This window comes from Pseudorasbora parva, chromosome 8 (assembly GCF_024679245.1).
Source record: "Pseudorasbora parva isolate DD20220531a chromosome 8, ASM2467924v1, whole genome shotgun sequence".
NCBI classification, from domain to species: Eukaryota; Metazoa; Chordata; class Actinopteri; order Cypriniformes; family Gobionidae; genus Pseudorasbora; species Pseudorasbora parva.
This window is the reverse complement of record NC_090179.1, coordinates 43,891,309-43,916,866: the sequence shown is the minus strand read 5'-3', so window position 1 is coordinate 43,916,866 and position 25,558 is coordinate 43,891,309. Positions and strand designations below refer to the sequence as shown.

Below are 25,558 nucleotides of genomic sequence, written 5' to 3'. Positions count from 1 at the left end.
TATAAGGAGAAATGTCTTTTATAAAGTATGATAAAACTTTACTTAAAGACTTTGTGTAATGCATTCTAAAGGCATTCATAATACTTATAATTATAATGTACTTATATAAAACGTGTAATGTATAATTGTAACTAAAGATATTCACAAATTGGTTGTTTGATGTTTTAATGCATTATAGTTTCTAAAGGTGTAGTATAAATGTGGTTACAATTATTCATGAGACCATACAAAGCATTATAAAAGTATTTTGAATGCATTAATTATGCCTTATAATGCACCTTTGTAATGCATTATACATCAAGGCTTTGTAAAGTGTTACCTAAAGTTTTTTTTCCGAGCCATTTAAGTCTTTAAATGCAATTCAAATTAAGAAAAAAATTATAAAAATAAACCCATAAAACGTTTCTCAAAGCAAAATCCTCACTACAACTGACATAACAGAAGTTCAGCATGAGAATGAACAGGTTTAGATGTTAATGTTTGCTCACCATTATGGAGATCAGTGTTTATTTGGGCTGCTTGACTCTTGGCTTTTTATGTGAGTTTGTGGTCTTTGTAACAGTGTTTACCAAAATACATAATTTGGTGCACAGAAAGCCAGAAACAGGATCAGATGATTTAGTTTTCAGCATCAGAGTTGAATAATTCTCTAATCTTATCAGCGACCAAAAGTAGTTATTTGTTATTAATAGATTTTCGCCAACAGTACTTCCGTGCCACATCAGATTCTTAATTTTGACTTTAATTATGGGGAAACAATCTTAAGACACACACAGACATCAAGCATCAGCATATGAATTTCAAAAATGGTGACATGCCGCAATGCATTCTGGGAGCCACCACAGTATAAAACGCTCATGGCTCCCAGCATGCTCTGCAGAATGAAGCATTATAAATAACAGACAACTACTTTTGGTCATTGATAAGATTAGAGAATTACGCTATGATGCTCTCTGTTTCTGGCTTTCTGTCCAACAAATTATGTGGTGTGGTAAACACTGTTACAAAGACCACAAACTCACGTTAAAAAGCCAAGAGTCAAACTGCCCAACTAAACACTAATGGTGATCAAACATTAGCATCTAAACCTGTTAATTCCCACTCTGAACTTGTTATTTCATCAAAGGCTGTGGCTGAAGTCAGTTCTAGTTCTTGTGTTTCTCTTTCCTTCAGTGATTCTGCTCATTATTAGCAGGTGTTCATAAATAATGGTCAATCATCACTTAATTAATCTCTTATTTATTTCATTAACTCTAACACTGCTTAACACCCTGTAGTGTTGACACGTGTACACTGAGGAGTGTTAATTTAACACTGGGGATTTTTCTGTGTATGAAGCACCTTTGAGGTTTATAATATATATAACCTTTTCATTAAAGAGTGTATATAAGTATTAGCCGTGAATATATGCAGTCAGTATTCGGCCAGTTTGTTTTTCTTACCTGGCTTTAAAAGCTCTTGCATTAAAACACATCACATTATCTACACAATCTCAACTAATGCTTACAAATCTTTATATGCACGGTTCTGCCAGAACAAAACACTTATAAACGTGTTATCTGTGGAGAAGGCTCTCAAGGCTCAGCTGGAGAGTCGTCATCATCGCCGATGATTCCCTTCAGATACGAGCGTTTAAAGTCCTCGAACACCAGGTCAGTTGTGTCTTCACTAAACACACACACAGACACACAAGCATTAAAAATCACACAAAGAGCCACTAGAAACTCAATCAACGTAAAAAGGCCGATTGAATTGCAGATGCAGAGATGAAGTGGGACACTAAATCACAAAACGGGAACAAAGGTGTTTTATGTCAACGACACACACACCCTTGTTTTGATGTCATAATACTGTTTCTATTGAACAGTAACAACAGATTTACTCAAAGAACGACACTAAACTGGGGCTCTACACAAGAGACGGGATCGCATTTAGATCGGACACTGATATCGGCGATATAACTTTCCCTTCCCATAGCCAGCGCGGATCGTTTATCATCTCAAGAGTGTGTGTGATGTTGGGAAGTGTACACCACATTGTGCAATGAACACATGGAATCAGAGACATCTATATGAAGGGTTTTATATTACAGCACATATAGCATAAGCGATATCACGAACCCTGCTGAATATACACCCTGATAATCGACTACTGCAATGAAAAACAGTGAAATTCTTACCTCTCTTAAGGATGAGGAGAACAGGGAGATAAAGTACACAACATTCAGTTATTATCAAGGCAAGTCATATATATATATATTTATATAACGCTTTATACATTGTGTAATCAAGAAAGTGTACAGTAATGTTAATGTGAGAGATGTTAATATGAGAGCGCTTGTATAAATTCTTCTGTATATGGTTGTTTAGCCATTAGTCCTTATTGGTTACTTCTGGTTATTTATTACTGATGTAGTTCCTGTAAGTGTTATTTGCTCCATGTACTGTAGAACTGAAACTGGGGTTTATTTTGCAATCATTATCAAAATTTCATGCATTAAACTTGTTATGCATATTTGTCAGTCGTGCATTAACTAAACGGGTAAGAAACAGGTACAATTTCTGCACTAAAAAACAAAAATCATGGTATAGATTATTGTTAACTTTGACGATTATTAACTTGCACTTATTTAAAGTCATATTAAAACAATCATATTAATAATCAGTGGACTCTATTAGTACTATTACAGAAATCCTACTGGTTACATTTATATATGACTGCATCACATTAAGTTTATCAGTTCTTTGTTTATTAAAACGGTGTAATCCAAATGCATGGAAATTCTATATGTAAATGTCCATAAATACATACACACACATATTATGTATGCAAACATTTATTGACATATTTATTAGATACATAAATTAAATTAATATTTTATGCATGCATACATGTACACAATATATACACCAATAAGGCATAACATTATAACCTTCCTAATATTGTGTTGGTCTTTTGCTGCAAAAACCGCCCTGACCCGTTGAGGCATGGACTCCACTAGACCCCTGAAGGTGTGCTGTGGTATCTGGCACCAAGATGTTAGCAGCAGATCCTTTAAGTCCTGTAAGTTGCAAGGTGAGGCCTCCATGGGGATCGGCCTTGTTTGTTCAGCACATCCCACAGATGCTCGACTGGAGTGAGATCTGGGGAATCTGGAGGCCGAGTCAACACCTCACGGGGCCAGCCTTCGCTCCCCACGTGCATCACTGAGCCTTGGCCGCCCATGACCCTGTGGCCGGTTCTCCGCTGTTCCTTCCTTGGAGCACTTTTGATAGAGACTGACCACTGCAGAACGGGAACAGCCCACAAGAGCTGCAGTTTTGGAGATACTCTGACCCAGTCGTCTAGCCGTCACAATCTGGCCCTTGTCAAACTCGCTCAAATCCTTACGCTTGCCCATTTTTCCTGCTTCTAACACATCAACTTTGAGGACAAAATGTTCACTTGCCGCCTAATATATCCCACCCACTAACAGGAGCCATGATGAAGAGATAATCCGTGTTATTCACCTGTCATAATGTTATGCCTGATCGGTGTATATGTATTATTTATTTATATATATTTTGTCAATGTGATCAGCCTACCTGGATCCGGTTTGGGATGCATGAGTTTAAAGGGAACCTCCACGGCAACCTCACTGAAACACACACAATTACACCTTACACACTTACACACTCTGAAAGTAGAGATAATTCTACACCAATCAAAACTCACCTGGATCCAACGATACTGTGAGAGAGCAGAAATAAAGTTATTATAGCAAATACTTTCCTCAACACTCAGATATTAGTCAGGGATGAACCGAACTCGAGTTCACTCACCCCGCTGCATTACACTTCACCACCACCCTATAGGCCACCAGCATCCCCAGAATCTCCTTCACAACTTCATCCTTCACGCTGAAGAAAACATTCAGATAAAGAAGCATTAGGACCCTTTCAGATGACCCACTATAGATACCGACTGATCCACACTCACATGCTAGAGGAGGCCAGGTTAGTGTCCTCATGCTTCAGTTTTCCATCCACAGCGAGCCCATGTTTCTCACGGTTATTGGCCAGTAGAGGACGGAGACTGTACATCTTCTTCAGACTGGTCCCAGCGGGCACAGTGTCCCTGTAACACAACAGTTTCATCTTCTTAAAATGATAATAGATATAAATAATAGAGGCAATCCATACATACGGTGACATGACAAACACAAGACAAATGTTACAATCACGACATCATAAAGATTGGCTCCATTCTAGCCAAAGGATTTTAGAATAAATGTAAGTTAAATTTTGAACAGTTGGTGGCGCTGTAGGGACTGAGATACAGACTCCAAATTTGCTGTGGTGAAGGTTTGGTCTGACTTCTATCAGTGTGCCAAATTTTACTTTTTTTAACATACGGTTCAGATGAGGAAGAAGAAAGTATAGCTGCACTTTCGGTGCCTGGCTTGAATAAAAATGGTCCATCATCCAAAATGGTGTGCACAGTCAAGAATACGTCAATTGTGACTATACACATACAGTACATTTTATGCAATACAGAGGATATGGACAAAAACAAACTTTTTATGCTTAAACTATGAAGTCAAGTGGTTTCCTATAAGCAGGGCCGCGTTATCCTAATGGGCAACATGGGCTGCAGCCCAGGGCCCTGAACACCAGGGGGCCCCGAGACAATTCTCTTTTGCGTTATCCTTTTTTTGATTTTTTGGGGATTTAGGTAATTATGCGTACCTTGAGCATGGTTGTCACACACCCGAATCGAGTCAAAGCGCACACCCAGTACATCGTCACCTCGAAACGAAAATGTAAGAAAATATGACGGTGGCAGGGGCGGATCTGCCACCCTAAAATAAAGACCATTGCCACCCCAGCAGGCAGCTAGTGTATCCCAAATTCCCAATGCATAAAATATAAATTGTTCCTCTACCGAGTTACATTAGCGCCGCCTCAAATGTGATGAGATAATAGCAATAAAACACGTATTTATGTTATTGTGTAGTAGTCCAACAAATGACTCCTATGAACTGCTCAGATCTGCAACGCTAATAGTTTGATCACGAACAGATCGCCTGTTATACGTCCCAATGTTACGGATTTCAGCTTTCCCACTGCACACGGATTCGGTCCGGCAGTGCTTTCCAGGAGCAGTGCGTCTGCAGCACGAGTCTATTTTGTGCTGGACGCGCCGAATTATAGTGATAGAACTTTGTTCGCATTAAAATAAACCGCATTGAAGTGAAAATCTGGTTATTTCACCACAGATTCATGTAATTTAAAGTCTAATCTGTTTCAATGACTTTTTGCCTCGAGTAAAGCAAGAAAACAGACACATTTAGATAAATAGGGAGACGTAATGGAGAGCTCTCGAGAAATAAAGTTCTTTATGACCTGCAGGATTTCTTAAAAGATTTAAAAATTAAAGAAATTAAAGACTAGAAGTTTTAATGTAAAACGTTTTTGATTTTAACATATATTTTGCCACTTGCATGAGCAACGTAATATATAATAAATATAAAGTAATTAATTGAATAAAACATTGTTTAAAGCAGCACTAGGTAACTTTTCAACCTTCATTATATATTTTCAAGACTCTTGTGATGATAAATCGACTTACAATAGGTTGAATGACACGTCTGCCATAGCCTGATGGGGTCTGTATCGTTTTTAATCGTACTTTTAAACTTCGGGTTTTGGGTAGTAACCCGAGAAAAAAAAAGAACTACAACATTCGACTGCTTTACGGCATATACGTCACTTCCACCAACACACACACTTCCTTACATTCGGACGTGCCAGCCCAACTTTGTTCGTCGGATAATATAGTCATGTCCGAAGCAGCACAGACAAATAAGAAAGAAAAGGTTTTGTTGGAGGAAAGCAATAAGAGGAAACGAGAGAGTGATGGGATTAAAGGCAGGACGAGGATCAGCATGTGACCAGCGTTTGCTCGTCGGCGTGAGCTGAAGGAGGCGTGCCCGACCGATGCTGTCCTGCTCGTTACGGTGATTACCGACCACTCAAACATTGAACTGAAGTATCATATAGATTCTGGAAAACGCTAACCAATAGACTACTATAATGACGCTGGCTTGTAAACGTGAGCATCGTGATTATTTGGCGTTTGAAAAAAATAAAACCCATGAAATTATATTCATATGACATGCTGAAACATCTGCCACTGACTGTAACGTTACCTGGGATAAAGACATTTCACACGCGACGCCAGAAGAACTCGAACTCCTCCTGCAGTGTTCAGGGGAACTGTTAGTGCTGCACCGACCCGCGGGACGCTTTTATGAAGTTATTTGGCCCGCGCCGCACCACTGTATATATTTTTACAACCCGCCGCGCACCCGCGACCATTAAATAGACATACGGGGTCCGCGGGTTATGAGACGACTAGTTCAGGGCTATCAGGCCTGTCATGTCAGCAAATGCACGCGCGATGGCATCCCCTGATGTAGGAGGACAGATCTTACGACAGTAGTTGAGGACATTATTTTTTCCAAACTGTGGGGGGACCCCGAGAGCAAAAGTAGCCAAGTGCGGCTTTAAACGTGACATTTAAAGGGTGTATTGTAATGCTGACAATAATCTGTATTGTTTGTAATGCTTCGTAAATTAATATAAATATGAACTTGTGAACACTTTAAGTTTCTAGTCCAGCTATCAGGTTCAGGTTCAGGGGATGGGGGGTGGGGGGGCAAGGGCCCTGCAAAAGCTTAACACGGCCGCTGGAGGTAGACTCAGGCTGGGCCGCAACAAATTTTCCACAAAAAAAAAAAGAAGAAAAAAAAAAAGAGCACAACTGATCCAATCTTCTCAATCTTTACTATTAACAGTTCTTCAACATGACAGTTTCTTCTGAACACGAACTGTTTTTCTGAACATGAATGGTTCATATAGGCTTCTTTTGCCTACTCGTGCTTTTTTTTTATATTGCCAATTTTGAGTAATTGGCAATACAATTTTTTGGATCTGGTTATCCTTCATCCTTCGCACCTTTCTATTACCAACAGGTGTGTGATGGTAATTGTGTACTAATAAATATGGCCAATAGAAATTAAATCATTATGTAATACTGAAATAATACATATTTTTATTTTTATTTAAAACAATAGACTATTTCAAAGCAAGGCAAAAACCAGGTCAAACAGAACCGTAAATGAAATTCCAATTTGGGACTATTTGCAAACAATATTTGCATTAATTGTATATGCATAATTGTCGTCAAATATATTATTAGTCCCGAGATTATTCGCATGAGTGAATAAATACGTACATCCGCTGCTTATATTTGAGTTCCCCAGTGGTCTAATAGTACACTTTTAGTAAATCGTCTCAAATGTTCAGAGTTGTAATCCGCTCATATAATTTTCTTCATTATAATGGTCATCAATGATTGTATATTAAGAGCATGGATGGACACGTAGCATTTTGTGTGCATTTGTGTGTCCATTTAGTTTTGTGATTTCACCGGAAAGTCTCTCTCCGCAACGGCATTACGCGATAGATTGACGCGCTCGTCTGTGTGTGTGTGTGTGTGTGTGTGTGAAGACTGCGCAAGCCAAAAGAGAATATAAATCCTGCCTACTTTGATTTGATTGGCCATTTGAGCCCGTTAAACCACATTCATTTCAACTGTCTGACCAGCCTCTGTTCATGTCAATCACGAGGTGTCAACCAATTATACTGCATGAGAGAGGGCCGAGCTAACTCATTCACACACACACACACACGAGGCATAAAGCGCGCACACGCAACGACTCAGCCAAAAATGGTTTTAAGAGCAATGCGCGGGCTGCACTAACACTAAACTTTGACGTAGAGGGCCACAAAATATCATCCTGCGGGCCGGGAGTTTGAGACCCCTGCTCTAAGGAGAGATTGAATCAGTCACCGCAGAATGCAGAGAACACATTTATTGTGTTATGTGTGTGTTTGTACTCACGCGGTTTCCTCATAGGCCACAGGACTGGTGTATTTGTCATTTGAGTAAAGCACCACATTAGTGATCTGCTCCACTGTGACACAGAGAAACACACTCTTCAACACATTAAAAATACACTTTTACACCAGTTTAAAGTGATCACTGTGTTTGTGTACCTGAGACTGACACGTCCTTCACGTTCCTGTTGGAGCTGTTGTCGATGTCCACGCTGATGTTGATGTCCTCTCCGTGGTAGTATGTCTGTAACATGAACCATCACAGAATTTAATGGATTCATTAAAGAGATACTCCTTAACTATGATAAGTTGATACATCCCTCTCTCGTCTCAGTGCGTGCTCTTAATCGCTCCGACGCGCGGTGACGATCTGATAGCATTTATCGATACTAAATCGATACCACAGTAAAAAAATAAATAAATAAATAAGATAAGATGCTTAATATGACAACAAAACTTATTATTCATTGTTATTTTTTACTAAAAATTAATGTGGCCAGCATGTTCCTTAGGGTTGGGCATCGTTTTGATTTGAACAATTATTGATCAATTGATCAATTACTATTAAAATTATCTCACAAATTTTTGCTATCTCAATGTATTTTTTACAATGGGGTAATTGTTTTGCAATAGCTTACACACAGCACAAGAAAGCTTGATTTCGAATGGTAAATTGAATTTAAAAAGACGAGTAAACAGTAATAAAATAAGAACAAATAAACAGATTACAAACAATAGCACAAATAAATGCAATAGAATAGAAGATACAAATTAAACAGACTGCTTTATTTTTTCAGGTAAGTCTAACATTCAGATAAGAAACTGAATAAAAAAATGCATAGTAATTACATTTAAAACAACATTGGATAATGTTCTTTGTAAAAAAATTCAATAGCGTACAGATGAAACTATTAAAGTTACACAAGTTGATCAGTCAAGAGCATAGACCGTAAAAAAATAAGAGAGCAGTTGATCGTGTCTTTTTGTAGTTTGAATAACAAATGACTGCGGTCCCTTTAAGACTAACAGACGCATGGGTCCTAAACACTGCTCCTGTTACTCGTTCTTCCTGAACTGTTTGCGACTGTGTTTTCGTTAATACTCTTCCAGATGTGCACTGATAATTCTTTGAGTGTATTTGACCAATAATAAGCTGGAAAAGGAAGCAAATGTTTGCACTTGTATCATGTCAGAGGCGGCTTTATTACGGTAGGCTATGTGTGTGTGCGCTTCAGATGTGGAGCACGAAATCTGCGGGGATTAGTAGAATTAATTTATGTGCAATCCCGCGCGAAATTCAGACCGATCACACACTAACACTAACACACTGTCATGAGGAAAAAGTTCAGCAGAATGCGCGTTCGCCGTGCTCAGAGGTTAACCGGGCTGAGTGAGAATATGCCGGTGTGTGTGTCAACTCGCTGACGGTCAGAGAGGAGAGCGCAGCTGGTATCGATACTGTAAAAACTGAGAATCGTATCGTTTCAGATATTCCAGTATCGATACATATCGAAATATCGATATTTTTGACAACACTACAATGCACCTTTCGCCCAAATAACATCTGCACTGTCTAGCAGAGCCAGCAGGGGGCAACAGGCAGGCGTAACAGACACAAAATAAAACGTGACGCTTTTCTAAGCGGGTTAAAAAGGAACTATATTGTACGGCGGAATAGCACTTCTGAGAGTACTGCGAATCGGCGCAGTAAAAAGTCACGCCTGAAAAATCCTCCCTCACATCTGAGATGATTTTTCAGGCGTGACTTTTTACTGCGGCGAGTCGAAGTACTCTCAGAAGTGCTATTCCGCCGTACAATATAGTTCCTTTTTAACCCGCTTAGAAAAGCGCTACGTTTTATTTTATGTCACCATACTAGGTCGTTCAACTATTCGTGTAACTGTATTTAAATAGGGGAAACGTGGAGGTGTTTGGTCGCTTCTTGATCTCTGTTTGGTACCATAGTGAATGAACTGGGCTTAGTGGGCTAAGCTAAATGCTATCAGATCATCACCGCGCGATTAGGCAAGAGAGGTGTGTGTCCACTCGTCTTAGTTAAGGGAATAACATAGTTTAATATGAGAAAGCGGTGAAGTATTCCTTTAATGTTTCGGATATGGATTATGTGTTTATGGTTGCAGTGGCTAAGGTCCCACCTCTTTCTCCAGACTGACGCGCATATGCAGCGGTTTATCAGACATCACAAACTCACAGGTGGTCTCGGCCGACGGGGCCACGCCGCCTTTATCTGGAGCATACTGGATCTTTCTAATGGCCAACCGGACCGAACTCCTGGAGAGAGAGAGGGAGAGGGAGAGGGAGAGGGAGAGGGAGAGGGAGAGAGACAGAGAGAGAGAGAGAGAGAGAGAGAGAGAGAGAGAGAGAGAGAGAGAGAGAGAGAGAGAGAGAGAGAGAGAGAGAGAGAGAGAGAGAGAGAGAGAGAGAGAGAGAGAGAGAGAGAGAGAGAGAGAGAGAGAGAGAGAGAGAGAGAGAGAGAGAGAGAGACGCGTTTAGAGTACAGAGTTGGAGTCTTGATCTTGAGGTTTCGACAACAATCTATTTCCACCACACTAAAAATAATAACTTCCTCAATCTCTAAACAGCACAGTATCTGCAAGGCTTCTGATCAGCTACTATTTTGGTTTTTATTTTAGTGTGTTAACGGGGTCTTATGCTATTCAATGCAATCTGACTTATTCACACTGTTAAAGAGTTTATTCTTAATACATCAGTTGGATGTATGACGGAGTATTTCTGTGCCAAATACACTCCTTCAGGATTCAAATACGTTTCTGAAAGTGTTTTTCGAGTATGGCCCTGTGTGACGTCATAAAGGGCACAATTACTTGTATGGTCACTTCTCCCGGACGAGCACACGCACACACACACCAACTCAAAATGGTAAATGGCCTGCATTTATATAGCGCTTTTAACAGAGCCTATGGCCATCCAAAGCGCTTTACATTTTGCCTCACATTCACCCATTCATACACCGACGGCGATGTCAGCCATGTAGGGCACCGTCAGGAGTATCTGGGGTTTGGTGTCTTGCTCAAGGACACTTCGACACTTGGTCAGGTGGAACCGGGGATTGAACCACCAACCTTTCGGTTTGTAGACAATCTACATGAACCACTGAGCCACTGCTGCCCCTCATGAAATGAGAAAATGAAAGCGAACAGATTGATTCAGATTGTGCGAGAGCGTGTCCACCATCGAGCTTGGTTCAGGTTACGGAAGCCGTCGGTGGTGCTGCTGGCGTTGTGTTTTTAGACACAAAATCAACAATGTCACTAAAGAAGTGTGTTTCTGAGTGTGTGTGTGTGTGTGTGTTTCTGGTGTGAGGGAAAGATCACCTTGTTCAGCTTCACAAATAACCCAGCATTAAGGGAACATTGGATGCAGTTTGTGTTTCTGGAGTTAGGCAAGTGTGTGTGTGTTTGTTCCCGGTCATAAGTGGAAACAAATGTGTGTGTGTGTGTGTGTGTGTGTGTGTGTGCTCGTGACTCTTTAGCTCCGCCCAATGCACGTCTCCAGGAGTTTGTCTGTTTTCAGAAAAGATTCTGTACAGTGTATAAATCTAATAAAACTAAAGACTTTTTGACATATGACGGATGCAATACTATACTCAAGATTAACATGAGACTGGCAGAAACTGTGTGTGTTTAAAATAGTGAGCCTGGCTCTTGGACTTATAGGACGGGGTCTGGGCCTTCAGGTGTCTTGTGCTGGTCTGGTTTTGTACTTTTAGGGGGTCTTTTGTTGGTCTGGCATTTGTGACTTTTCTCACCTCTTTTGGGCTTTTTCATCTTGATTTTCGGCACAGAAAGCCTTCACCTCAAACTCCACTGTACAGCGCTGCACAAACACATACACAATTTTACGCCAATTAATTAAACAAATACATTTCAAACCAAGCATGTTATAGGTAAAAAAAACTAAAACCATTAAAGGCTTAGTTCACCCAAAAATGAAATGTCTGTCATTAACTCCTCCCCCTAATGTCGTTCCACACCCGTAAGACCTCCGTTCATCTTCACACACAGTTTAAGATATTTTATATTTAGTCCGAGAGCGTATGCAAGTGTATGCACACTATACTGTCCATGTCCAGAAAGGGAATAAAAACATCATCACAGTAGTCCATATGAGACATCAGTGGGTTAATGTCACGTGATTTCAGCAGTTTGACACGTGATCCGAATCGTGACTCAATAAGCTGATTCATAACCGTTAGAATCTTTATTTGAGGATTGAAAACAAACCCGGAAGAGAAGACAATGCTGAATAAAGTCGTAGTTTTTGTTATTTTTGGACCAAAATTTACAACCCCAAATCAGAAAAAGTTGGGACAGTTTGGAAAACGCAAATAAAAAAAGTAGTGATTTCTAAATTTACTTTGACTTGTATTTCATTGCAGACAATATGAACACAAAATATTTCATGTTTTGTTTGGTCAACTTCATGTCATTTGTAAATATGCATCCTTTCCTGTCATTCAGACCTGCAACACATTTCAAAAAAAGTTGGGACAGGAGCAATTTAGGGCTAGTAATGAGGTAAAAGGGTTAAATAATGATGTGATTTGAAACAGGTGATGTCAACAGGTGATTGAAATTATGATTTGGTACAAAAGCAGCATCCAAGAAAGATCTAATCCTTTAGGAGCAAAGATGGGCCAGTTTGCCAACAAATACGTGAGAAAATTATTGAAATGTTTAAAAACAATGTTTCTCAAAGAAAGATAGGAAGCGATTTGGATATTTCACATTCAACAGTGCATAACATCAAGGAATCTGGAGGAATTTCAGTGCGTCAAGGACAAGGCCGCAAGCCTAAGCTGAACAACCGTGATCTCCGATCCCTCAGGCGGCACTGCATCAAGAATCGTCATTCATCTAGAAGCGATATCACCACATGGGCTCACGACTACTTTGGCAAACCTTTGTCAAGTACCACAATACGTAGTTACATCCAACAAAAGCCAGTTAAAACTGTCCTGTGCCAAAAGGAAGCCTTATGTTAACGGTGTCCAGAAGCGCCGTCGACTTCTCTGGGCTCGGAGGCATCTGGGATGGACCATCACACAGTGGAAATATGTACTGTGGTCAGATGAATCAGTATTTCAGGTATTTTTTGGGAGGAATGGACGCCGTGTGCTCCGGACCAAAGAAGAAAAGGATCATCCAGACTGTTACCAGCAACAAGTCCAAAAGCCAGGGTCTGTCATGGTATGGGGTTGTGTCAGTGCCCTTGGCAAAGGTAACGTCACTTCTGTGAAGGCACCATTAATGCTGAAAAGTACATAGAGATTTTGGAGCATAATATGCTGCCTTCAAGAAGATATCTTTTCCAGGGAAGTCCATGCATATTTCAACAAGACAATGCAAAACCACATTCTGCACACATTACAAAGTCCTGGCTGCGGAGGAAGAGGGTACGGGTACTTGACTGGCCTGCCTGCAGTCCCGACCGGTCTCCAATAGAGAATGTGTGGCGCATTTTGAAGCGCAAAATGCGACAACAAAGACCCCGTACTGTTGCCCACCTTAAGACTTGTTTGCAGGAAGAATGGGACAAAATTACACCTGAAACACTTCATCACTTGGTGTCTTCAGTCCCTAAACGTCTTTTAAGTGTTGTGAAAAGGAATGGCAACATTACAAAGTGGTAAATGCTTTACTGTCCCAACTTTTTTTGAAATGTGTTGCAGGTCTGAATGACAGGAAAGGATGCATATTTACAAATGACATGAAGTTGACCAGACAAAACATGAAATATTTTGTGTTCATATTGTCTGCAATGAAATACAAGTCAAAGTAATTTTAGAAATCACTACTTTTTTTTTTATTTGCACATTCCATACTGTGCCAACTTTTTCTGATTTGGGGTTGTATTTCCGATGCTTCAAGAGACTCTAATTAACCCACTGATGTCTCATATGGACTACTTTGATGATGTTTCTAAAAAACTCAAAAAAATTCTGAGTAAAAAACAACCCAATGTTGGGTCAAATATGGAATAACCCAGGAGTTGGGTTGTTTAAAGCAAATATTTAACCCAACCGCAGGATTAAAACAACCCAGCATTTTTTAGTGCAATTAATCGTTAAAAGATTGCCATCTTGTTTCAAAACACACTCTCAATCTTATTCCATGACTTGATGCTTCAAATTAAGATTGTGTTAGTTACATGGTTACACCAGTAGGTGGCGACAAGTGGCTGTAAAAAATGTAATTGACACTGAATCATTCATTCAAGAGATGTGCTCAAAAACACTGAACGTTTGTGGTTATGATGTTTTACCTTCCCTGGGTCAGTCGGCGCCGGCTGCAGAGCTACAGAACACGGCAGGTTATCTGGGAACTGAGAGAAAGTTTCAGAAAACATATTCACCCACACGAAGCCACTTAAAGTGCCCCTATTATGCTTTTTCAGATTTTCTGTGTGTAATAGAGCTGTTTGTGAATGTGAAAGAGCTGCAAAGTCTCAAAGAAGCAGGAGAAATAATGTTATTGTGTGCCAAAACTAAGAAGTGATTCTGAAACAAGTTCTCAGTAATTCGTCTCACTTCCTCATACGTAGTTTTAAAAAAAAACTAATTTGCATGATGTCCTCATTGGCTGAACAGCGTTTCTTTGCCCCGCCCTCCTCAATCCCTGTAGCTGTATCTGAGACTGAGAGAGTTTGGTTGGTGTTGTTTGTTATCCGGGAGTGACACGCGAAGACTCGCTCACAAGATGGCGACGCCCAGTTTTAAGCTTCAGAACGGCTCATCGGAATCCTATGGGTGACGTCACGGACACTACGTCCATATTTTTTTACAGTCTATGGGTAAAACCCACGCCATCGTTACTGTTCGTATCACTGTGTGTCAAGAGCTGAGGTTCAGATACGATAATGAGCGTTTAGCTTCCGACCAATCACAACAGACTGGGCCATCTGACCAATCAGAGCAGAGCAGCACTCAGAAAGGCGGGGTTTAGAGAGACCAAATCTTTAATGTTTCAGACAAGCCTGCAGTCTCCCTCTCATTTACTGAAGCTTTCGCGCCTCGATCGCCCCCCGGTGACCGGTCCCAGTATAGCCGCCCCTCTGTGTTTTCTAATGGACGTGAGGCAAACTAAATAATAAAATTACACTTCAACATTTTTTCCCCAAAGTTAGTTTATGTCACTGAAGGCAGTTATCATCACGATGATTTCATTTCAAGTGTTCGTTTTTAAAATAAGTTTAGTTTTAGTTAGTTATTTGATGCTATAAAAACGGGGGGTGTGACGTCATGATTGACAGCTGAGACTGACGGCTTCTCTGAGTGAAGTTGTCACTGAGGCACTAACGGACTTTTTTCGAAATTTTTGGGAGCAGATTAGATCTTTAGCTTTAATTTCTACATTTCCATAACTATTTATTTCACACCAACATTATTAATTGTTCTGCATCTGCGAGAGTGTGGGCGGGCTTTTGATATCGCGACTGTACTTCCTGCTCTACTTCCTGCGCTCTACTGCGCAACTCCGGTCCCGAAATCGCTACTGCGCAGACTCGGTCCCAAGATGTCCGCGCCGTGCAAGGCCGCCTGAAAGCTTCAAATCTGCCAAACGGAAACGGATGATGTCGAGTCGTCCATATTTTTTTACGGTCTATGGTTTCAGACACTGTGAGAAAAGAGCTGATGCTGCAGTGGATATTATGAGAAAATTATGAGTGTTTTTGACTTTGGATGAATGTAAACCTGTTGTAGGACAAAATTAGGAGTAGGGCTGTGCAATATATCAAAATAATCAAAATATAATCGCATAATCACAAAGGCACGCAACATCTGAATGATTTTAATAGGCTACTTCAACATTGTGAAAAGTGTCCGTTTTAGGTCGACGCATAGCAGAGAATAGACTGGGCACACGACTGTTACTTATGGGACTTGATTGATGTTAAAACGAGTTATTAAATACAATAACTTGCGAAAAACAACCACTTGCAGTCTCGCGCTGTCTGACACACACACACGTTTGTTTTTGTGACATGTGGGGACATTAGACGTAATGGTTTTTATACTGTACAAACCGTATTTTCTATCCACTTACACTGCCCCAACCCCTAAACCTACACACACACACACACACACACACACACTCACAAACACACACGCACACTGACAGACACACACACACTGCCCCTACCCATCACAGGAAACATTCTGCATTTTTACTTTCTAAATAAACTCCTCCTGTGTGATTTATAAGCCTTTTGTAAAGTGGGGACATGGGTAATGTCCTCATATTTCACCCTCTCCTGTAATACCTGTGTCATACCCATGGCATTACACACATTTGTGTCCTCATATGTCACAAAAACATGCCCACACACACACACACACACACACACACACACACACACACACACACACACACACACACAGAATAGTGAACGACACTGCTGGTCACTTTCAGAAGTTGTAGCGACGCTTTCTTTTCCCAGAAAGAATGTGAAACACATAAATGGTTTCATTCTCAGTTTTTAAATAATTTTTAAAATATAATATAAATAGATTTTACACACTAATTGCAATATCGTATTAAATATTTAACAAGATACTGCATATTGCATTTTTCTTCAATATCGCACAGCCCTAATTAGGAGCCTTTAAAATAGCATAACAGGAGCACATTAAAGCAAAGGTCTTGTGCTGTTTGTATTGATAAATCATAAATGACCTCAAAGAAGAAGGGATACGCGTTGTCTCCGAGCTTGCGCAGGATCTTCTCTTGCACTTTGGTGTGAACGCTGCGCTCCTTGTCCTGGAGAGGAGGATAGACCTGCCGAGTGCACAGGAAAATATCCCTGCGGAACGCAATCCCCATGATGTCCATATCGTCCCGACCGTACCGGAACGTACAGGACAGCATGATGTAGACTAGAGGAGATGAACACACATACAGCAGATGACTTAATCTACATGTGTTTCATAAGCTCAACACACACACACACGTTTGTTTTTGTGACATATGGGGACATTCCATAGGCGTAATGGTTTTTATACTGTACAAACCGTATTTTCTATCCCCTTACACTGCCCCTACCCCTAAACCTACCCATCACACACACTTCCCCTACCCATCACACACACACTGCCCCTGCCCCTAAACCTACCCATCACACACACTTCCCCTACCCCTAAACCTACCCATCGCACACACTGCCCCTACCCCTAAACCTACCCATCACACACACACTGCCCCTACCCCTAAACCTACCCATCACACACACACTGCCCCTACCCCTAAACCTACCCATCACACACACACTGCCCCTACCCCTAAACCTACCCATCACACACACACTGCCCCTGCCCCTAAACCTACCCATCACACACACTTCCCCTACCCCTAAACCTACCCATCGCACACACTGCCCCTACCCCTAAACCTACCCATCACACACACACTGCCCCTACCCCTAAACCTACCCATCACACACACACTGCCCCTACCCCTACACCTACCCATCACACACACTGCCCCTACCCCTAAACCTACCCATCGCACACACTGCCCCTACCCCTAAACCTACCCATCACACACACACTGCCCCTACCCCTAAACCTACCCATCACACACACACTGCCCCTACCCCTAAACCTACCCATCGCACACACTGCCCCTACCCCTAAACCTACCCATCACACACACACTGCCCCTACCCCTAAACCTACCCATCACACACACACTGCCCCTACCCCTAAACCTACCCATCACACACACACTGCCCCTACCCCTAAACCTACCCATCACACACACACTGCCCCTACCCCTAAACCTACCCATCACACACACACTGCCCCTACCCCTAAACCTACCCATCACACACACACTGCCCCTACCCCTAAACCTACCCATCACACACACACTGCCCCTACCCCTAAACCTACCCATCACACACACTGCCCCTACCCCTAAACCTACCCATCACACACACTGCCCCTACCCCTAAACCTACCCATCGCACACACTGCCCCTACCCCTAAACCTACCCATCACACACACACTGCCCCTACCCCTAAACCTACCCATCACACACACACTGCCCCTACCCCTACACCTACCCATCACACACACTGCCCCTACCCCTAAACCTACCCATCACACACACTGCCCCTACCCCTAAACCTACCCATCACACACACTGCCCCTACCCCTAAACCTACCCATCACACACACACTGCCCCTACACCTACCCATCACACACACTGCCCCTACCCCTAAACCTACCCATCACACACACTGCCCCTACCCCTAAACCTACCCATCACACACACACTGCCCCTACCCCTAAACCTACCCATCACACACACACTGCCCTTACCCCTACACCTACCCATCACACACACACTGCCCCTACCCCTACACCTACCCATCGCACACACTGCCCCTACCCCTAAACCTACCCATCACACACACACTGCCCCTACCCCTAAACCTACCCATCACACACACACACACTGCCCCTACCCCTAAACCTACCCATCACACACACACTGCCCCTACCCCTAAACCTACCCATCACACACACACACACACACACACACACACACAGTCCCTGCCCCTAAACCTACCCATCTCACACACACACACACACACACAGTCCCTGCCCCTAAACCTACCCATCACAGGAAACTTTCTGCATTTTCACATTTTCAAAATAACTCATTTTGTATGGTTTATAAGCTTTCTAGCCCCACCAGGCTAGAAAAACACAGACACACACAGACACAAACAGACACACACACACACACACACACACACACACACACACACACACACACACACACACACACACACAGCTCAACACTGCCATCTGTCTGTGAATGCGTCTCTCACCTTTCTTTCCTTTCACCTGCTCGGGGTCGATCAGCACAACTCCATCTGACACACCAGAGAAAGAGTCAGAGTTATTCACTATTAGAGTTTTTTTTATTAATCTTTAGTTTTTTTTCATATTTTCTGTTTTCATTTCAATTTTGGTTAAAGTTTTAGACATCCCACATACAATTTTTGTTGTATTGTTTATTTTATTTGTATTATTTATGTATTTATTTACTTTTTATAATTTATTTTAAAATCACTTCTTTAAAATATAAAAATAAAATTACAACTAAAAATAAATGACAAACACAAATTCAGTACAATTTTCACATGAATGAAAATGAAAACAAAAAAATATAAAAATAAAAACATATTCAAAACAGTAATAAAACCGATATAGACTTATTTAAAAAAATAATAAAAAAAATGACAAACTCAACAAATTTCTTTCTAGTTTTTAAATCATTTTTGTTTCAGTTTTAGTCATTTTTAGTACATCAAATGAAACTAAATTAAAATATATATATTTTTATATATATTTTATTTAAATTAAAGTATTTTAGTTACACAATTTTTATGGTTTTGGTTTTAGTAATTAATAATTATCCGTTCACTTTGATTCATGCGCATGTAATCATGTTAGAGAATAAATGCAACAACATGTAGAGATGTTTTGGCAACCCTTTGGTTAAACCTTTATTTTAAGGTAGTTACATTGCACTTACTTATATTATTCTGAGTATTATTACACGGCTCTGTGAAATACTTGCTTCTGATTGGTCAATCGCGCATTCCAGCGGTATGTTATTCTCAGATAACACCCGCTCATCCGGGTACTACGAGTTATCTTGACCGGCACTACTTCTGTGCTTAACGCTGGCGCCATCTTGTGGCTTAAACAGTCGTGGGTTACAATGGAAGACTTCAAGGCGGGTTTCCTTTATAACGTTTTAAATATGGATATTTTTCTGACACAAACGCATCGATTGGAATCAGAAGGCTCTATTAACCCATCTGAGCCGTGTGGAGCACGTTATTTGACGGACAGCTGCATTTTTATGGACTTCAGAAACAGCTCCAACTACTGCTGGGATTAACGTTAGCCTGGACTTTTTAAATATAACTCTGATTGTATTTGTCTGACAGAAGAATGTCATAAACACCTATAATGACTTGAGGGTGAGTAAATCATAGGCTTGGTTTCATTTTTGGGTGAACTAACCCTTTCAGCATTCATTTTCAACATTTAGCAGCAATAGATAAAGGCTTAAAGCAGGTTGGAGCTGTTTTTCTTCGCGGAAGCTTTGCGTAAGAGCTAATAAAATATTTAATCTCGAGACAATATTTAGTGTCTAATTTATTTGAGACTAGTAGCCGTGTAATAAGCGGGATAATGTCCACCCAGCCGGTTAATATATTATCCATATTAACTACATGTACTTACTCTAGAGTTAGGGTTTGGTTCAGGTACTTTTAGGTGTTATTACTATAGTAAGTACATGTAGTAACGTGTAACTATGCCATCTTAAAATTTACATTAGGCCTACATGCATTATAAAGGTATTCATAATGTACGTTATAATGTATTATGTATTGCATTATTATGACCAAAGTTAAAATGCACTGATATTGGCATATTCCTTGCTACATCCGTCATGTGTTTTATGCATTATCATTTCAAATAAGTATTATAAGTCAGTGTCCATTACACATTTTACATGTAGTTACTATAGTAATAATAACAGTAAATTATGCATAATTACATGAAACTAAACACTAATTATATAGTGAGTCCATGTAGTCAATTAATATTATTGAAATGCATAATTACACTGTAACAATGACACCTTCAAATAAAGCGCATAATGCATTATACAGTATTGTTCAAAATAATAGCAGTACCATGTGACTAACCAGAATAATCAAGGTTTTTAGTATATTTTTTATTGCTACGTGGCAAACAAGTTACCAGTAGGTTCAGTAGATTCTCAGAAAACAAATGAGACCCAGCATTCATGATATGCACGCTCTTAAGGCTGTGCAATTGGGCAATTAGTTGAAAGGGGTGTGTTCAAAAAAATAGCAGTGTCTACCTTTGACTGTACAAACTCAAAACTATTTTGTACAAACATTTTTTTCTTCTGGGATTTAGCAATCCTGTGAATCACTAAACTAATATTTAGTTGTATGACCACAGTTTTTTAAAACTGCTTGACATCTGTGTGGCATGGAGTCAACCAACTTGTGGCACCTCTCAGCTGTTATTCCACTCCATGATTCTTTAACAACATTCCACAATTCATTCACATTTCTTGGTTTTGCTTCAGAAACAGCATTTTTGATATCACCCCACAAGTTCTCAATTGGATTAAGGTCTGGAGATTGGGCTGGCCACTCCATAACATTAATTTTGTTGGTTTGGAACCAAGACTTTGCCCGTTTACTAGTGTGTTTTGGGTCATTGTCTTGTTGAAACAACCGTTTCAAGGGCATGTCCTCTTCAGCATAGGGCAACATGACCTCTTCAAGTATTTTAACATATGCAAACTGATCCATGATCCCTGGTATGCGATAAATAGGCCCAACACCATAGTAGGAGAAACATGCCCATATCATGATGCTTGCACCTCCATGCTTCACTGTCTTCACTGTGTACTGTGGCTTGAATTCAGAGTTTGGGGGTCGTCTCACAAACTGCCTGTGGCCCTTGGACCCAAAAAGAACAATTTTACTCTCATCAGTCCACAAAATGTTCCTCCATTTCTCTTTAGGCCAGTTGATGTGTTCTTTGGCAAATTGTAACCTCTTCTGCACATGCCTTTTTTTTAACAGAGGGACTTTGCGGGGGGATTCTTGAAAATAGATTAGCTTCACACAGACGTCTTCTAACTGTCACAGTACTTACAGGTAACTCCAGACTGTCTTTGATCATCCTGGAGGTGATCATTGGCTGAGCCTTTGCCATTCTGGTTATTCTTCTATCCATTTTGATGGTTGTCTTCCGTTTTCTTCCACGTCTCTCTGGTTTTGCTCTCCATTTTAAGGCATTGGAGATCATTTTAGCTGAGCAGCCTATCATTTTTTGCACCTCTTTATAGGTTTTCCCCTCTCTAATCAACTTTTTAATCAAAGTACGCTGTTCTTCTGAACAATGTCTTGAACGACCCATTTTCCTCAGCTTTCAAATGCATGTTCAACAAGTGTTGGCTTCATCCTTAAATAGGGGCCACCTGATTCACACCTGTTTCTTCACAAAATTGATGACCTCAGTGATTGAATGCCACACTGTTATTTTTTTGAACACACCCCTTTCAACTAATTCAACTAATTGCCCAATTGCACAGCCTTAAGAGCGTGCATATCATGAATGCTGGGTCTTGTTTGTTTTCTGAGAATCTACTGAACCTACTGGTAACTTGTTTGCCACGTAGCAATAAAAAATATACGAAAAACCTTGATTATTCTGGTTAGTCACATTGTACTGCTATTATTTTGAACAATACTGTAAATGTGGTTACAGATATTCATTAGCTCATACAATGCATTATAAGGTGCATTACATGGAATAATTAATGCATTAATAACCCATTATATATAAAGGCTGTAAGTAAAGTGTTACCAAAGTTTCTAAAGTCAAGTATGATGAACCCTGACCTGGTTACATTTGACCAACAGAGGAGCTAAACGTCACAGATTGACCTTAACACACACTTTAAAGTTGTGCCAAAAAGCCGGGTGTGTCTTTACCCTGATTTGCATGTGACCCGTGATTGGCTGTTAAACTCACCAACAGGATCAACAAAGTCGCAGTGATCCACAAAATCCCGTTTCCCCATGTAAACGCCAACCTATGACACACAACACACACAGTTAACTACACACAATCATTAGGTCACACACACACACAGACGTTTGTTTTTGTGACATATGGGGACATTCCATAGGCGTAATGGTTTTTATACCGTACAAACCGTATTTTCTATCCCTTTACACTGCCCCTACCCCTAAACCTACCCATCACACACACACACACACGTTTGTTTCACTATATTAGTGAGGACATTACAGACTTCCATTGATTTTTTTATCAGGTTCATGATATTTTCTATCCCCTAACCCAACCCCTATCCCTAAACCATCTCAAAAACACGTGCAGAACAACAGATTTAAATAAAAAACGATTTATAAGCCTTTTTAACTAGTGAGGACCGGTCCAATGTCCTCACTAGTGGGTTGTTTTCATATTTTACTATATAAGTGAGGACATTTGTGCCCTCACAAGTACAGCCAAACAAGGAACACACACACAAAGACAGACAGACACACACACTCTGCATTTTTACTTTCTAAATAAACTCCTCCTGTGTGATTTATAAGCCTTTTGTAAAGTGGGGACATGGGTAATGTCCTCATATTTCACCCTCTCCTGTAATACCTGTGTCATACCCATGGCATTACACACATCTGTGTCCTCATATGTCACAAAAACATGCCCACACACACACACACACACACACACACACACACACACACACACAAAAACAGCAAACCTAAACATGGACACAGATGAAGGGAAGGACGGACACTCACAGATTTGTCTCTGGAGAGTTTCTTGAAGATGACGTGTTTGGGACTCATTCTGTCTCCTAAAGCAGAAATAATGACGATCAATAAATTATAAACAGATTTTTAATCATCTCAACTTTCCAAACTGATGGCTGCTGGTTTCAGAGGATTTATTTCAGACTACTGATTGTGAATCTATAATCTCTCTCTCTCACACACACACACACACACACACACACACACACACACACACACACACACACACACACACACACACACACACACACACACACACACATCAGCAGTTTCATCTCTGAGCCGATGATTCACAACACTAATCTAGTGTAACCTAAATCTCAAGGCAACACACACACACACACACACACACACGCACACAGAAATGTTTACTTGTTTGTCTGAATGCCAAACCAGCATCCAAGTTAAAATATGATACGGTTAAAATAAAAACTAATATTATAAGATGTCTAATGTCCAAATGTAACTTTAATAATAATAATATTGTTCAATCAAGCAACCGATCTATTTATTGTATCTATCTATCCATCCATTATTCTATCTTTTCTGTCATATTTATCTATCCGTCTGGGTCCATCTATTGTTCTGTCATTCCATCCATCCATCCACTTACCTACTCATCCATCCACCCACCTACTCATCCATCCATCCATCCACCCACCTACTCATCCATCCATCCATCCACCCACCTACTCATCCATCCATCCATCCATCCACCCACCTACTCATCCATCCATCCATCCACTTACCTACTCATCCATCCATCCATCCATCCATCCACCCACCTACTCATCCATCCATCCATCCACCCACCTACTCGTCCGTCCATCCATCCATTCATCTACCCATCTACTCATCCATCCATCCACCCACCCATCTACTCATCCACCCACCCACTCACTCATCCATCCACCCATCTACTCATCCATCCATCCACCCATCTACTCATCCATCCATCCACCCACCTACTCATCCATCCATCCACCCATCTACTCATCCATCCATCCACCCATCTACTCATCCATCCATCCACCCACCTACTCATCCATCCATCCACCCATCTACTCATCCATCCATCCACCCACCCACCTACACATCCATCATCCATCCATCCACCCACCCACCTACTTATCCATCCATCCACCCACCTACTCATCCATCCATCCACCCACCTACTCTTCCATCATCCATCCATCCATCTACTCATCCATCCATCCATCCACCCACCCATCTACTCATCCACCCACCCACTCACTCATCCATCCACCCATCTACTCATCCATCCATCCACCCATCTACTCATCCATCCATCCACCCATCTACTCATCCATCCATCCACCCATCTACTCATCCATCCATCCACCCATCTACTCATCCATCCATCCACCCACCCACCTACACATCCATCATCCATCCATCCACCCACCCACCTACTTATCCATCCATCCATCCACCCACCTACTCTTCCATCATCCATCCATCCATCTACTCATCCATCCATCCACCCACCTACTCATCCATCCACCCATCCATCTACTCACCCATCCATCCACCCACCTACTCTTCCATCATCCATCCATCCATCTACTCATCCATCCACCTACTCTTCCATCATCCATCCATCCACCCACCTACTCATCTATCCATCCACCCACCCACTCATCTATCCATCCATCCATCCACCCACCCAACTATTCATCTATCCATCCATCCACCCACCTACTCATCTATCCATCCACCCACCCACCTATCCATCGATCCACCCACCCAACTACTCATCTATCCATCCATCCACCCACCTACTCATCTATCCATCCATCCACCCACCCACCTACTCATCTATCCATCCATCCATCCACCCAACTACTCATCCATCCATCCATCCGTCCACCTACTCATCCATCCATCCACCCACCTACTCTTCCATCATCCATCCATCCATCCATCTACTCATCCATCCATCCACCCACCTACTCATCCATCATCCACCCATCCATCCATCCATCTACTCATCCACCCACCTACTCTTCCATCATCCATCCATCTACTCATCCATCCACCCATCCACCTACTCTTCCATCATCCATCCATCCATCCATCCATCCACCCACCTACTCATCCACCCACCCACCTACTCATCTATCCATC

At 41.1% G+C, this 25,558-nt stretch overlaps 1 protein-coding gene across 1 annotated transcript in view; it reads right to left on the bottom strand.

Annotated features, from left to right (window-relative positions):
• Positions 1–1,036: 1,036 nt before the first annotated feature.
• sagb (S-antigen; retina and pineal gland (arrestin) b) overlaps positions 1,037–25,558 on the bottom strand; it is a 25,503-nt gene continuing 981 nt past the window's right edge. The window contains exons 2-15 of the mRNA XM_067451422.1: positions 23,399–23,454; positions 22,596–22,656; positions 18,824–18,868; positions 16,661–16,860; positions 14,250–14,309; positions 11,734–11,801; positions 10,100–10,235; positions 8,103–8,187; positions 7,948–8,020; positions 3,979–4,116; positions 3,822–3,899; positions 3,715–3,729; positions 3,581–3,637; positions 1,037–1,668 (exon numbers count right to left, since the gene is read on the bottom strand). Coding sequence (XP_067307523.1) covers positions 1,575–1,668; positions 3,581–3,637; positions 3,715–3,729; positions 3,822–3,899; positions 3,979–4,116; positions 7,948–8,020; positions 8,103–8,187; positions 10,100–10,235; positions 11,734–11,801; positions 14,250–14,309; positions 16,661–16,860; positions 18,824–18,868; positions 22,596–22,656; positions 23,399–23,446 — 1,158 coding nt within the window. The 5' untranslated portion in view covers positions 23,447–23,454 and the 3' untranslated portion in view covers positions 1,037–1,574. The remainder of the gene's footprint in view (positions 1,669–3,580; positions 3,638–3,714; positions 3,730–3,821; positions 3,900–3,978; positions 4,117–7,947; positions 8,021–8,102; positions 8,188–10,099; positions 10,236–11,733; positions 11,802–14,249; positions 14,310–16,660; positions 16,861–18,823; positions 18,869–22,595; positions 22,657–23,398; positions 23,455–25,558) is intronic.